The sequence below is a fragment of the Tursiops truncatus genome, chromosome 1, assembly GCF_011762595.2.
Source record: "Tursiops truncatus isolate mTurTru1 chromosome 1, mTurTru1.mat.Y, whole genome shotgun sequence".
Taxonomy (NCBI): domain Eukaryota; kingdom Metazoa; phylum Chordata; class Mammalia; order Artiodactyla; family Delphinidae; genus Tursiops; species Tursiops truncatus.
In genome coordinates this window covers 133,552,923-133,568,089 of record NC_047034.1, presented here as the reverse complement: position 1 = coordinate 133,568,089, position 15,167 = coordinate 133,552,923, and the positions used below count along the sequence as shown (strand labels likewise).

At 39.6% G+C, this 15,167-nt stretch overlaps 1 protein-coding gene across 15 annotated transcripts in view; it reads left to right on the top strand.

Moving 5' to 3' along the window:
* FGGY (FGGY carbohydrate kinase domain containing) overlaps positions 1-15,167 on the top strand; it is a 433,125-nt gene that overhangs the window by 284,799 nt on the left and 133,159 nt on the right. For 14 of the 15 annotated variants that reach the window (XR_012324582.1, XM_073789205.1, XM_073789186.1 and 11 more), the window contains one exon: positions 9,465-9,526. Coding sequence is in view for 14 of the 15 variants with exons in the window: in XM_073789205.1 (XP_073645306.1) it covers positions 9,465-9,526 (62 nt within the window). In the remaining variant the exon portion in view is untranslated. Of the gene's footprint in view, positions 1-9,464; positions 9,527-12,222; positions 12,362-15,167 lie in introns of all 15 variants that reach the window. The other variant, XM_073789156.1, reaches the window with a different exon arrangement.

Sequence of the window (15,167 nt, the reverse complement as noted above, 5' to 3'; positions counted from 1 at the left end):
CTGTGCCACCAGGGAAGCCCCACCTTCTTAGTTTTCTTCTTTTTTCCTTCAACACTTAAAGATGTCAATGTATTGTATTCTGGCACCATTGTTTCTTATGAGAAGTCAAACATCATTTATTTTGTTCTTCCCCTATGTACAGTGTATTTTTTTTCTCTGGCTACTTTTAAGATTTTCCCTTAATCTTAGTTTTTATTATGGTGTGCCCAGATATTGTGTTTTGGAAATTTATCCTTCCTCCCCCAGGTTTGCTATACTTCTTGAATTTGTAAATTCCTGTCTTTCACCAAGTTTGGGAAATCTTTAGCATGTATATATTTAAATGTCTTTTCTGCCCTATTTGCTCTTACTCCTCCTACTGTGACTCCAATTACACATTTTTAAGACCTTTGGCTATTGTCCCATAGCCCCTGAGAGCTTCTGGGGTTTTTTTATTCCCCCCAGTATTCCTCTCTCTTTCTCTCTCTGTCTCTCTCCTTCTCTCTCTCAATTAGACACTCTCTATTGGTCTTTTTTCAAGTTCACTGACTCTTCTGTCTGCAATCTCCAACCAGCTCATGGACCCATACATTTCAGATATTATATTTATCAATACGAGAATTTCTACTTTTTAATTATTTCCATTTCATTGCCATTTCCTATCTGTTTGTTAGTTATGAGAGTGTTATCCTTTACATGCTTAAGCATTGTTAAATTACTAGCTTTAAAATTCTTGTCTTCTAATTTTAACATCTGTGTTATTTCAGGGTTATTGTCCATTAAATGGCCATTCTCTTAAGTAAGAATTACATTTTCCTGTTTCTTCATACGTCTAGTAATTTTGACTCATACCTTGAACATTGTCATTGATGTATTGTAGAGACAGTGGATTATTCTTATTTCTCTGAAGAGTATTTTCTTAAGCAGGTAATTTAATGACAACTCAAACTCCAAGTTTTGTCTCTCCTTTGTTGAGTTCTTTAAGCCTTAGTTGGGCTACTTATTATGTAATTCAGAGATCATCCAGAGATTAAGGTAACCTTTATGCACAGTGTTGAGCTCCCTTTCTATGTCTCTCTCCTTTCTGAGATCTCCCTACCTTTTATTTTCTAGTTGCTATGGTGGCCTTGAACTCTGACCTCTAATTTCTTAGCTATGAAGACTGCATACTTCTATCTATCTGAGTGTTAGCTGTCCTGCGTGACACTGATTAGGGCCTGCCCTCAGGCAAAAATCTGTAAAATCAAGAAACACATATAAAACTCTTTTTTCCGGGGCTTCCCTGGTGGCGCAGTGGTTGAGAGTCCGCCTGCCAGTGCAGGGGACATGGGTTTGTGCCCTGGTCCGGGAGGATACCACATACCACAGAGCGGCTGGGCCCATGAGCCGTGGCCGCTGAGCCTGCATGTCCGGAGCCTGTGCTCCACAGCAGGAGAGGCCACAACAGTGAAAGACCTGCATACCGCAAAAAAAAAAAAAAAAAAAAAAATGTTTTTTCCTTCAATGTGTCTGTTCCTTCTCAGTTTCTACCTGGCTTTGGTCACTTCCCAGTATCTTCAGAGAATTGTTTGATATATTTTGATCAGCATTTATAATTGTTATCTGGGAAAGAATTCATATGATAAGAACTATTTAGCCATTTTAAGAAGTGGAACTGGGCAGAGGGGTGGTGGTGGTGGGATGCATTGGGAGATTGGGGTTGACATGTATACACTAATATGTATAAAATAAATAACTAATAAGAACGTGCTGTATAAAAATAATAAAATAAAACTTTTTTAAAAAAGAAAAATATTTCAGATGTGATAAAAACAATATACTGGCTTCAGAATTTTTAAAAAGGCAAAATTAAAATGAATAAACATTTAATCAGAAGTCTCCAAAAAAAAAAAAAAAAAAGTGGAACTCCTGAATGATTTCTTTTAAATCAGATAAGATTATGTTTCTTCCCTGATTAAAACCCTTCTGTTGGCAATCTGTATGTCTTCTTTAGAAAAATGTCTATTTAGGTCTTCTGCCCATTTTTGGACTGGGTTGTTTGTTTTTTTGATATTGAATTGTATGAACTGTTTGCATATTTTGGAGACTAATCCCTTATTGGTCACAATGTTCGCAAATATTTTCTCCCATTCTGTAGGTTGTCTTTTCATTTTGTTGATGGTTTCCTTTGCTGTGCAAAGGCTTTTAAGTTTGATTAGGTCCCATTTGTTTATTTTTGCTTTTATTTCTTTTGCCTTGAGAGACTGATCTAAGAAAATGTATTGCTACGATTTATGTCAAAGAATGCCTATTCCTCTTCTAGGATTTTTATGGTGTCACGTTTTATATTTAGGTCTTTAAACCATTTTGAGTTTATTTTTGTATATGGTGTGAGGGAGTGTTCCAATTTCACTGCAGTCAGGATAGCTATCATCAAAAAGTCTACAAATAATAAATGCTGTAGAGGGTGTGGAGAAAAGGGAACCCTCATACACTGTTGGTGGGAATGTATTTAAATTGGTGCAGCCGTTATGGAAAATAGTATGGAGGTTCCTTAAAAAGCTAAAAATAGAGCTACCATATGATCTAGCAATCCCACTCCTGGGTATATATCCAGAGAAAAGAAAACTCTAATTCAAAAAGATACATGCACCCCAATGTTCGTAGCAGCACTATTTACAATAGCCAAGACTTGGAAACCACCCAAGTGCCCATCAACAGGTGATTGGCTTAAGAAAATGTGGTATGTATATATATATATATATATATATACACATACAATGGAATATTACTCAGCCATAAAAAAGAACGAAATATTGCCATTTGCAGCAACATGGATGGACCCAGAAAATATTATACTTCTCAAAGTAAATCAGACAGAGAAAAACAAATACTATATCACTTATATGTAGAATCTAAAAAATAATACAAATTAATACATATACAAAATATAAACAGACTCACAGACATAGAAAACAAAGTTATGGCTACCAAAGTTATGGAGGGAGGGACAAATTAGGAGTATGGAATTAACAGATACAAACTACTATAACCTAAAATAGATAAGCAACAAGGATTTACTGTATAACACAGGAACTATATTCAATCCTTGTAATAACCTATAATGGAATATAATCAGAAAAAAAATAACTGAATCACTATGCTGTAAACCTGAAACTGATGAAATACTGTAAATCAACTGTACTTCAATTTAAAAAAATCTTTCTGTATCCTCTCATAGTACTTAGAATAAAATCTAAAGCCTTTGCCATGGCCTGCTTGATTTTCTCCACTTTCTACCTCTCTATCCTCATTTTGTACAACTTTCCTACTTACTTACTCCAGTCTAGTCTCACTGGACTCCTGTCAATTCCTAGGGCATATGAAGCTCTTTGCTACTATAGAATCTTTGCATTTGTCATTCTCTTTACTTGGAAATTGTTGTTTCTTTTTTTTTTTCTTCATGTCTTATCTTAAATTTCACCCTCAGGTCTTTCCTGAACCCTCTATCTAAAATCAGTGTTCATATTACAGTAACTTATCTATTTCCTTCAAAGAACGAATCCCTATCTTTAATTATTATATGTATTTGTTGACTCTATATGTCAATAGAATATCATCTCCGAGTGGACAGAAAGTACACCTGCCTTAATTGCTACTGAATCCCCTGTGCTTACTATGACCAGAACAGAGTAGGTGTTCAATTAACATTCATTAAATCTATAAAACCTTATCAGGCTGGACTATATGTGAATATTGGGATACCCATTTTCCCTTCATAAGTCAGAGCTTTGTGAAAGCGACGACTTCTATTTGTCTTTGTATCCTGAATTATTAGAATGATGCCTAGCACAGAGTAGACATGTATCACATTAGTTTCATGAATCAGTGAACTAACAAACTGTAAAAATGAACAAAGCTACCAATTTTGATGGTGAATGAAATTGACTAAACTAACCCTGCATTAAATCAGAATTGATCAACTTGTAAGAGAAATTGTCCTATGTAAAGCTTACATACTAGATTGGGCTTGCTTCTTTCATTAGATTTTCATGAGAATTTCAAAGCTGGGAAAAATCAGGCAAAATGTTTTTGCTTTGAGATAAGAAGATTAGGTAAGCAAAGAGTTGAAATAGCTTAGATGAAGAAGTGACATTACAGGTAAATACAAATGGAAAAAAAGCAGTTGTCACAAGTGATGAACATTGCTCTGAGCCTAATGATTGTTTTACCTGTAAAGAAGGAAAAAGGCAGCCTCAAGACTAATAGATAGTCTTGGTGGTGCAGCGATTAAGAACCCGCCTGCCAATGCAGGGGACACGGGTTTGAGCCCTGGTCCAGGAAGACCCCACATGTCCCAGAGCAACTAAGCCCGTGCACCACAACTACTGAGCCTGTGCTCTAGAGCCCACAAGCCACAACTACTGAGCCCACGAACCATAACTGCTGAGCCCACGAACCACAACTACTGAGCCCATGTGCCTAGAGCCCGCGCACCGCAACAAAGAATAGCCGCCTCCCCCCCCCGCTGCAACTAGAGAAAGCCCGCGTGCAGCAGCAAAGACCCAACACACTCCATCTCCTATTAAAAAAAAAAAAGAAAAGAAAAGACTAATAGATAAAACTGATTTTAATAGAGAAAAACCCATCAAGCAATAAGATAGCTTTGTCTTAGCAAAATGATCATGGAACCTAAAATTCTCAAATTTTAAATTTGCCTTTGTGATGTGTTTTTCTTGCCTGTAAACTCTTTGCCAAAGGTTTTGCTATCTCAGGCGGTGCAATTCTCTGTGTAATTTTACAAACTCTTGCCTATTTGTCGTATTAACTTATTCAGGGTTTTAGAGAGAGAATTAGAAATGGTCTTGTCCAAGGTCATGCCCTGAGCCAGAGTTGAGCTCAGGTCTCAGGAGTCCTTGTCTGCGTTCTCTCCGTCATATCAAGGGTCAAAAACGCAAATGCTTAAAGGAGTCAGGCAGCATAAATGAATAAACAGACTAGGCAATGAGGTATTTTTTACTTCTACAGAGAAGTTTCTCTTTTCAGCTCTCAGTACTCTCGGGCTGAATTCCATGTTCCCTCCTTTGACAGAGAGATGGGCATAGAGAAATAGATTGCTACTACAGGTAAAACATTAGTGCCATCATGATGATAAATTGAGTGGTGGTGCCTCTCACAAACTGGAGGGTGCAGGCCTGTCTGAAGGGATCAGTCACCACTCAGCTCCAGCTGACCCTTGCCATGGGGGAGTATGGTGACCCAGTGTTTTACATTCACCAGTTCTTCAAGAGAAACCAAAATCTGGACTTAAAGTGAAATCTCCCAGTTTTAAAATATTGGCTCATTTTTAAACACATTATATATCCCACGTAAAATACATCTGTGGGCCAGATGCCACCTCATACTACCCATGTATGATCTCTGTGTTATACTGTATTGCATTTCTATTTTTCCCATGTTCCAAATGCAGGTGTCACCTTAATAAGGAAATGCCAAAAAGCCCCACAATTCTAGTTATGTATTGTAAGATGGCCTTTTCCTCTTGATCCTGACCTGAAAGCCATCCTGAGGAAGATCTGACTCCACCCAGCTTAAGCTTCCTACCTATCCAAATAGTTTGTAGCCTTTTCTGCCTTCTCCTACAGCTGCCAGCTCTCAGAGCTGACATCTCAGAAGATGGAGGAAACAAGGAAAGAGTCATAGAGTCAGGATGGTTCTGTCTATATATTTCTAAGGCAGCCACTTGGAAAATATAGTTATCGTCGTCACACTTGTTATTGGGAAACAAATAACCACTTAATGGGACGCTGTGATCTTCTATACTGTGCTAAATGTATTAGAGAACAGAAGTAGAAGGATCAACCCTTGCAACAGGCACTCCAGGCTTTTGAAATGAGTACTCAGTTATTCGACAAACTGGCTCCTTCTTTGTTAATCAGGGTGGGCCTTTGTCATCAGATGCTGTGGGAAAAAAAAAAAAAAACTGCAGCTGACCTTTTAAGGTCTTGTTCTTCCAACCATTTTTACTCTTTTGGTGGTACTTCCTTCTCTAATAATAGGCGTTACGATCTAAAAGCCACCTGTATATCACACTGCAACCTTCCCTGCAAAGCAAATTTTACTGTCCACATTTTACAGTTGTAAGAGAAGAGGCTCTGAGAGGTCAAGTAACTTAGGTAGCAGAGAATATAAGTATAGACCATGAGTTTTGAACCTAAGTCTGTTTCCAAAGCCCGTGTTTTCAGCTACTGTCTTAAAATGTAGATTTTATTATTATTCAAGTATGATGAGGCCAGCAGATCAGGAGATGATTGCCACTGAAAGGATAGTTTGTTACTCACAGTTCTCCAGAAGAGGGGGCCGGCTAAACCATGCAGGGCCAAATGGGAAGCACTAAGGTTGTCCCTAGTTGTCTGGTACCTGGCTCTGGGGTGATTAGAGCAGGGAAATAGAGGAGGTGGTGAGAAGGTGTGCTCTGTATTAGTCAGTTTGCATATGAAAGGCATGCTTACAGGCCAGTGGGGTCCTTTACTATCTCTAGGAATTGGCTAGCCCTGGAAAGGGCAGTCTCTCCAGGGTCAACAGGGCCCCAGATCCCAAAGCATCACAAATACAGAAAAATAAAAAGACATGATTAAAATGCCCACATTTCCTTTTATTAGACCCAAAAGTTCAAAGCCATCCTTTCACTCTGATTTTCTTATGCTCTGTAACTACTCAGTCACTAAGTTTTGTTTTATTTTCTTCAAAATGTGTCTCATTCATTCTTTCGAGATGTCAGGCATTGTAGGCACTGAAGAATGGGAAATAATGAGGTTTTTGATTTAAAAGAGCTCAGAGCGTAAGGTAAGAGATAGACATATAAACTAATCGTTATTGAAGAACTTGATAAATGCTGCAATAGAGCAAGGACAGGGGATATTCGTGCCTTGTATTCCCAATGTCAGCCTCTGAGCCCTGTCTGTGTTTCCTACCCTCTGTGCCTAGTCATCTCCCCATTGTACATACAATGTCAGCCTCTGAGCCCTGTCTGTGTTTCCTACCCTCTGTGCCTAGTCATCTCCCCATTGTACATACCCTACTGGGTTAATTTTCCTTAACTTGTCATTATTTTGCTCCACAAATCGAAATAATTTCCTGTGGCCTACAATTCAGTAAAACAATAGTCACTTATCTGACTTTTAAGAACCACTGTCTGTCCATACCCTCCTCATGCATCCGTATTTTCACCACTTCATTTATTCTCTAATTTAACATACAGTTACCCTCTGACCAATGTGTGCCCCACACAAACAGACACAAATATAAAGCGTGGTAAGTGCTCCCAAGAAGTACATGGTATTCTGTAGGCATGTGGTCCATTATGGTTTGTACATCCCACATTTATCCAACAAATACTTATTGAGCATCTATGATATGCCAGTCTCAGGGCTAGACCAGCCTTCTTACTGTCTATACCCAGATTTGTCTTTCCATCTTCATATCTCTACTCATCACAGCCTCCTTTCTGGTATCCCTTGCCTCTAGCCCTTTACTCCTCCAAACTGCCTGTTCTTGGCAATTATTATATATACAACTATATAATAATTGCCAAATATTATATATACAACTATACAGTAATTGCCAAATTATTGACTTCTTGCTTTATGCTCTTGTATGTATTTCTTATTTTCCACTCTATCCCAGAGCCTAGTCCCAGTACCTGGTGTATTAGGCATTCGGTAAATACCAAATAACTGCATTCATGCATGTGGGACACATGCTAGCTTCTGTGCTTCCTCCGGGAAGCTCATTTAAATCTCCCTTCTCTGACCTCCTAAAGCACTTCCCATAGAAACTAGCCTCAAATCAAGTAATGGCTTTAATTATCCATTATTGATGCCAGTGGCTTCATTGTGATGCTCCGACTGGACTGCAAACTCTTTAAGGTCCAAACCATGCCTCATTGCAGTAAACCCAAACTGAACCTTCAGCAAGTAAATATTCAAAACCTGGATGATTTTCTTTCCGTTGAAATCACCAGTTGCTTTGGTATTATTTTGACACATTTCTACACAAATGGAATTTGACAAGTTATACCTGGAAGTTGAGTAGACAATGTGACATGGTAGTTAAGACCAAGGACTTTAGATACAGAGAGACCTCAGTTTGAGACCTAGATCTGTCACTTAACTCCCCTATGACCTTAGGCAAGTTACTTAATCTCTTCTAGTCCTGGTTTTCTCATCTCCATGGTGGCTAATAGTATCTTCTTCACGGGAATGTTGTAAGAAATAAATGAGATAATGTATGTAAAATGCATAGCTTAGTATTGGTATATGGTAAATGAGTCAATAAATTTTAGGTGATATCATTTATTCTGTTGTTGGCATTATGGTAGGCACGCTCTGTGTCGCAGAAATCCTGTTTTAAAAGGAGACTAGGACGGGGTAAGGGGGAGAGGAGGTCGCTGAAGCTCAGAGCAGATAAGTGACTTGCACAAGGTCGCATAGCTAGTTAGTATCAGAGCCAGAACCCAGACCCAGCCTCGGTGACTCCAGAACAAAATCTCGTCCTCTTTACACAGACCTGACGCTCAGGAAGCATGCTCAGAGAAACTATCCCCGTGAGGCCACAATAACCGGTCTGTTCGTAGTTTGAATGAAAATAAATAGATCAGAATGGTTGTTTTGGGGATTCACATAAACGTTGAGACAATACACAGATTAGGTTCAGGAACTCAAGCCCATTGTTGGGTGTGGTTTAGCAAGCAGAGTCACAGCATGGGGAAACACATCCCTTCCTGATGCATAGTGCATATTATTTTGTTTAGAGCCACCAAGTGGATTAAGGAATAAATCCTAGACGTGGAATTTCAGATGAGAAGATGGTTGTCTGCAGAGCTCAGACATTTCTGTCCTTGGAGAGAGAGCTCTGTCCCAGTTTCCCATGCGATAACTTCTAAGTCAGGGGAGATTCTCTTGACAGCTCTGGGGCAACTCTTTTTTGTGTTTTTTAAACTAGGACTCCCTCCTCATAGACTCTTTCACTCAACTTCTCTGTTAGTAAGACACAGAGAATAATTCAAGGTCTGACATTGCCCTGGGGTAACAGCGTGGGGTAACCGGAGGGGGGATGATGTAATCCAGAGGCCAGTGCTTTTAACACCCAGGCCGGCCCCCCTCTACCTCATTTACCCTGAGTTACACCTCCTTCTCATGCCTCTGTCAAACCTCATTCTTGGACCTGATACTACCTGCTGCTACCAGTTCAGCCTTGGGAGTTTCTTTTCCTGCTGTTCTTCTCTTTAAACTTCTTTGTTTTTATAAATCCAAGAGGCCAGCAGTTGGTTAAACAAAGCTAGATTTCTGAAAGAGCTGAGACACTCTTGCTGAGTTAGCATTTTAATATTCTTGGATCCTCTGTAGAGAAAGAATTGAAAGAAACAGACATTTTAATATATCTTCTTCTGGCTTCAACATAGACTAGAGAAGCTATAAAATTGACCCCTCTCTCTTGTTTTTCAGATAGATCACATGGTGCAGGGCCATGCTGCCTTCCCAGAACTACAAGCCAAGGCCACAGCCAGGTAACAGCTCTCTCTGTTCTCTACAGCTTTCCATGCCCGACCACATTAGGGGCACTGACTTTAGGCAGCTGCATGATTTTCAGATCCTGTGAGCAATGAGAATGCCTGGCAGTACTTGGTTATAAGACAGTCATCTGGATGAGCCAGGACATACATGTATTAATTTTCAAAACAATCTAAGAGAATTCACAAAAAAACTAGAGATCCTTCAAGAATATGCCAGTAATCATGGTTGAGAAGCTCTGACATAGAAGAAAGAGCATGGATTTTTTGAGTCAAAGTTTCTTGGATTCAACTCCAGTTTTTCTCCTTAATAACTATGTGACCTTGGGCAAGTTATTCAACTTCTTTAAGCCTGTCTTTTCATCTGTGAAACAGGATAGTAACTGATAGGAGTGATTTCTAGAATATATTGTTAAGTGAAGAAAGCAGAGTATATTATTTATTTATTTATTTATTTATTTATTTATTGGCTACGTTGGGTCTTTGTTGCTGCACGCAGGCTTTCTCTAGTTGTGGCGGGCGGGGGCTACTCTTCATTGTGGTGCATCGGCTTCTCATCGTGGTGGCTTCTCTTGTTGCGGAGCACGAGCCCTAGGTGCGTGGGCTTCAGTAGTTGTGGCTCACAGGCTTAGTTGCTCCTTGGCATATGGGTTCTTCCCTCACCAGGGTTCGAATCCATGTCCCCTGCGTTGGCAGGTGGATTCTTAACCACTGCACCACCAGGGAAGTCCATAAAAGAGTGTTTATAATATACTCTTTTTTATGTAAAAAGAAGGTGATATAAGAAAATATATGTGTACCTCCTCATTTATGCAAAAGAAATATAGGGAAGTTAAACTAGAAACTCATGAGGTTGTTACCTATAGGAGGTGGGGTAGGAATGGGATGGAAATAATGGGGAAATGGGAACAGGGTAGTAGGAGGGAGCGACACTTCTTTGGTGGGGGTGATGCTTCATGTCCCCCTGAAAATAAATAAAAGATAGATAGATAGATAGATGATAGGTGGATGTGTGTGGTGGGGGTGAAATACAAACAGTGAAAAAAATGAACCTGTAGTATTAATAATAAATAGTATGGTCATTAATGGGGGTTTGGGAAAGAAAAGAATTAACCTAAGTAATTTCTACAAAATTATTAGCCAATATGCTTCAACGATTAGGAAGCTTAAGGAATTACTAGAGAATTGTCCCAGATTTGAGGAGACTAAGATGCTACTACATCTAGAAACAATGTATGATCATGGGTTAGATCTTGGCCAGAAAAAAGCACATTAGTGGGGAAAACTGTCAGCATTCAGATAAGTATGGAGATTAGTAATAATACTGTATTTATGTTAATTTCTTAGATGGTGGGTATAGGGGAAGTCTGTATACTATTTTTGCAATTTTTCTGTAAATCTAAAATTATTTTGAAATAAGAAGTTTGAAGAATAATTATTGAATGAATTTCATGATAATAATGCTTAGTAGTTGGGCTTTTTAACAAACGTAAGGTATTTTATAGTATTTTCAGAGAAACCCCATTCATGTAGCTAGTACCTGGCAAAAGGGAGATAGTCAAAGGTGGAGGTTACTATCCTAGATCCTGGAGCCAAATTGCCTGTCTCAGCTGCACCCTTTAGTAGCTTGTTACCCTGGGCAATGTACTTAACCTCACTGTGCCTTAGTACTTCACTGTACAGAAAAATAATAACAGTAAACACCTCATAAGGTTGTTGAGAAAATTAAATGAATTCAAATAGTGTCTGGGATATAGCAACAATTGCTGAGCTATAATAAATATTCAGTAAATGGTAGTGGTAGTGATAAAATTTGTAGTTACTCGTATTAGACATTTCCATTCCACCAAGGGACGTCTGTTCTTATGGGGAGGCACACCTGCACAGAGCAGAATGAAGTGCATACTGACTAGAACATAAACTCTGTGTCATCAGGGTGCAGAGGAGGATTGATCCCACCAAGGAGTTTGAGAAAAGTTTCATAAGCTTTCTCTTCTACGAGTCTCTAGTTACAATGTCATTACCATCTACAGGGATCATACCACTTAGCCAATAACTAGCACTTTAGTTGGCTTAGAGACCACATAACCTAGAAGAGGAATGCCTAACCTCAGATCACCAGGGAACCCCTTAATTGTGTGCAGAGTTTTGTTGATTATATACTTACGCGTACATTTCTGGGAAGAGGGGCCATAGCTTTTATCAAATTCGTGAGGGGATCCAGCATTTTAAAACCTCTAACCCAAAGGAAGGAGCACAGATGTAGAGTTTAGAGATCTAGATTCAAATCTCAGCTCCCACATACGTAGCTGTTTGAACCTTAGTTTCCTTATCAGAACATGGGATAGTAGACATGAGAGAACCAGCCATGGATAGCTCTGAGAATTTATTTTGAGTTTACAGAAGCAATGTATTTGGAAAGCCTTCGTAAACTGTACGATGACAATGACAACAACCACTACTACTACTTCTACTACTATTACTAATGATTATAAAAGAGGCGGACATTTTGGAGGGGATTGTTCTAGGGTTAAGCAGCAGATGTCATCACCTGCCTGCCTTCTCATGGAGTAGCAAGAACACTGGACTGAAGTCTTGGCTTCTGGTACCAATTCTGCCATCAATGTCTTGGTGACTCAGTTTCCTCACCTATAAAATTACAATGATCTCACCCTGCTTAATTCATTTTCCAGGTGTTATGAGGATGAAAGTAGACCATGGAAATGCCAGTCTCTGAAGATCTTAGACATCAACGCAAATCTAAGGGATAGGTTAGACTTTGCAATGAAATACTCAAAATGTCCAGAACTTTCTTCTGTAGCTGAACCTCATGTGAGTAGTTTTGATTGAAAATAGGAAGAAAGGGAGGATTTATGGATTAGCATGTAAACCCAGAGAAACAGCAGCACAGTGTGGTCCAGAAGCAGTAATTTATAGAATTCAATCTTAGAGTCAGACTGGATTTACATCCCACGTCTCTTCACATGCCAGCTGACTTCATCCCGCTTTCCAGCTACCTCTCTGTATTTTTCCCTCTCTTTAGAGCTAAGTTGCTCCAAAGCATTGCCTGTACTCTTGGTCAGTTTCCTCACTCCTCCCTTGCCCACTCCAGTTTGATTCTGTCACCATCGGCCCCTGAAACGTTTACTGTTCAGGTCCTCGGCGACCACAGGATGTCTTCCAGTCCCCTTCCTTGAGCTCTCAGCTCCATGTGGCACCAGTGATCACTCCTTCTCCTTCCCACACTCTCTTTTCTTGGCTTGCCAGAATGTCACCCTCACCTAGTTTTACTTCTGTATCTCTGACAATTTATTAATCTCCTTTTCAGGCCTATGATCCTTTTCTCTGTCACTAACAACAAAGTTCATCACAGCTACATTCTTGGACCTCTTCTCTCTTTGTGGTCTTTTCCATGATCCCATCTACATTCTTGGCTTCATTTCCTGCTGTATTTTGATGACTCTCAAACTTTTATCTCCAGTTTGTATATACTTAGTAGGCATTCAATATTGGTTCTCTTCCCTTCCAATTTCTTTTTATTGTCTTGCAAAGGAAAATGTGTCTCTATCTTATCAGATCTATAAATAGACTATATCAAGACTAGCACTCACTATGCTTCAGATCTTAGAAATAGGAATAGTTGTTATTAAGTGAAGTTAGTTATTTGGAAGGGACAACAAATCCCTTGGATTCAAAAACTGTATGCCTCTTACGGTGCGACTTAGTGCTGTCTGCAAACAGCAATGCAGGTCACCCCTATCTCAGAGCTTAGCATCAGCAAATCCTATTTGAAACCATAGAAACAAGTGTTGATAAACAGATTGAGTATTTTATACTCTTGATTTACTGTAATCCTTCTAGGCTTCAACCTGAAGAGAAGCCTTCTGTGAGCTTATGAATTAAGTAAACAATAACTAGATGTACCCATGCATGTAAATGGCAACCGGCGTCTCTTTCTATGTAGGGCCAAATATCCAGAGATGTTACTCCGTAGCCAGAGATCACCTTCCATTGATTACAACTTCAGCTCTTTTCCTCTAAACTGCCCATTATTGTCTTACTTTTCTTAAAGAATCTTTACCAGTGGTTCAGAATGAGGTTATGGTGATGGCACAGTTTGGTGGGAAGATGTTGGCATAATCCACAAGTGCAGGGTTCAAGGTTGACAGCAGAGCCAAGGTTAAAATCCAGGTCCTCTGACTGTCTGATGAGTGTCTTATGAGCACTTATGGTATAACGGTGAACAAAGAAAAAAAAAATCCCTGTTTTCATGGAAATTGTGCTCACGCACATACACACACATATACCTATATGTGCGTGCGTGTATGTTTATGTTTGTATGTATGTAGAGAGAGAGAGAGAGAGAGAGCACATACTCCAGGAATTGGTAAGCATTCTAAAGAAAAATAGAGATGAGTAAGGAGACATAGAACGACAAGAGGTGTTGGAGTGACGGATGGGAACTATTTCAGGTGAAGAAGCCGTCCTTGATGAGGTGGCACTCAAACAGGACTCTGAACTGAATAAAGAGAGAGATCAAGCCATGGTTATATGGAGGAGATCCCTTTAGCCCAAAGGAACAGCAAGTCCCAAGGCCGGGAAGCAGCAGCCAGCTTGGCAAGCTCAGTGGACATTGTAAAGGGCACTGTGACTGACCAAAGTGTGAGGGAATGGGGGACAGATGAGAGGTAAAAGTTAGCCAAGGGTCAAACCATGTGGGTCATTGTAAAAAGCTATAAGACCACTGCACTTTTTTCAAGATTTTTGTTTTTGAGCAGATGGAAGACACAGTCAGATTTACCTTTTAAAAGGATTACTTTGGCTGCTCTGTGGAGAATAAACCAGACCATTGGTGGGGACGGAGGGTCAGTGGAAGACATGACTCCTGACCTCAGCAAGTTTATGGTCTACTGGAGGAGGACTGGAGACAGAGAAGCCCAGCCTGTTCTGAGCTCCTTTTTCAGCGGTCACTGCAAGCAGTGGTCATTTCTCATTGTGATTCTGTGAATTTCCGGTCTCTCGGGGGTGCAAGGTTCTGCTAATTCCCATCCTCTCTCTCAATCTGTCTTTCTTTTTTCCCACTTTCCCTGGAGTGTTTTGTTATTCCTTTCAGAACAATCAACTTTTCTTGATATGATTTATTCTTCAAACCTCTTTTGCTTCTGTGATTTCTATAATCCCACTGAGGATCACTTTAAAAATGTACTGGTCCCCCATATGCCAAATCTCAGAATATATCTAAACCTTCCCATTAAAATCTGTATAAATGCCCCCGCCCCAGAGCAAGAAAAGGAGAAAGAAAGACCAAGAACATTTTTTAAGAATTTTCAGTGTGCCTGGCACTGTGCTTAGTGATAGTTTTATATATATATATATATATATATATAATCTAACTTAATTCTAGTTGAGGAAATGAGTATTATAGGGACTCCACTTCTAAACATTGTTTCCACTGTGCATTCTACTCTTGTGTTCTCAGATTGTTCCCTTGGCCTTTATGTCTTCTTCAACCTTGGTCCCTCAGTCTGACAACTGGGGCCATCAGTCTATCCACAAGTATTGACTTAGGCTCCCCTGAGCTAGGACAATCATAGACCCAGGGTGATGATATTAACACCTTTCATCCCCTAGGGTGTGC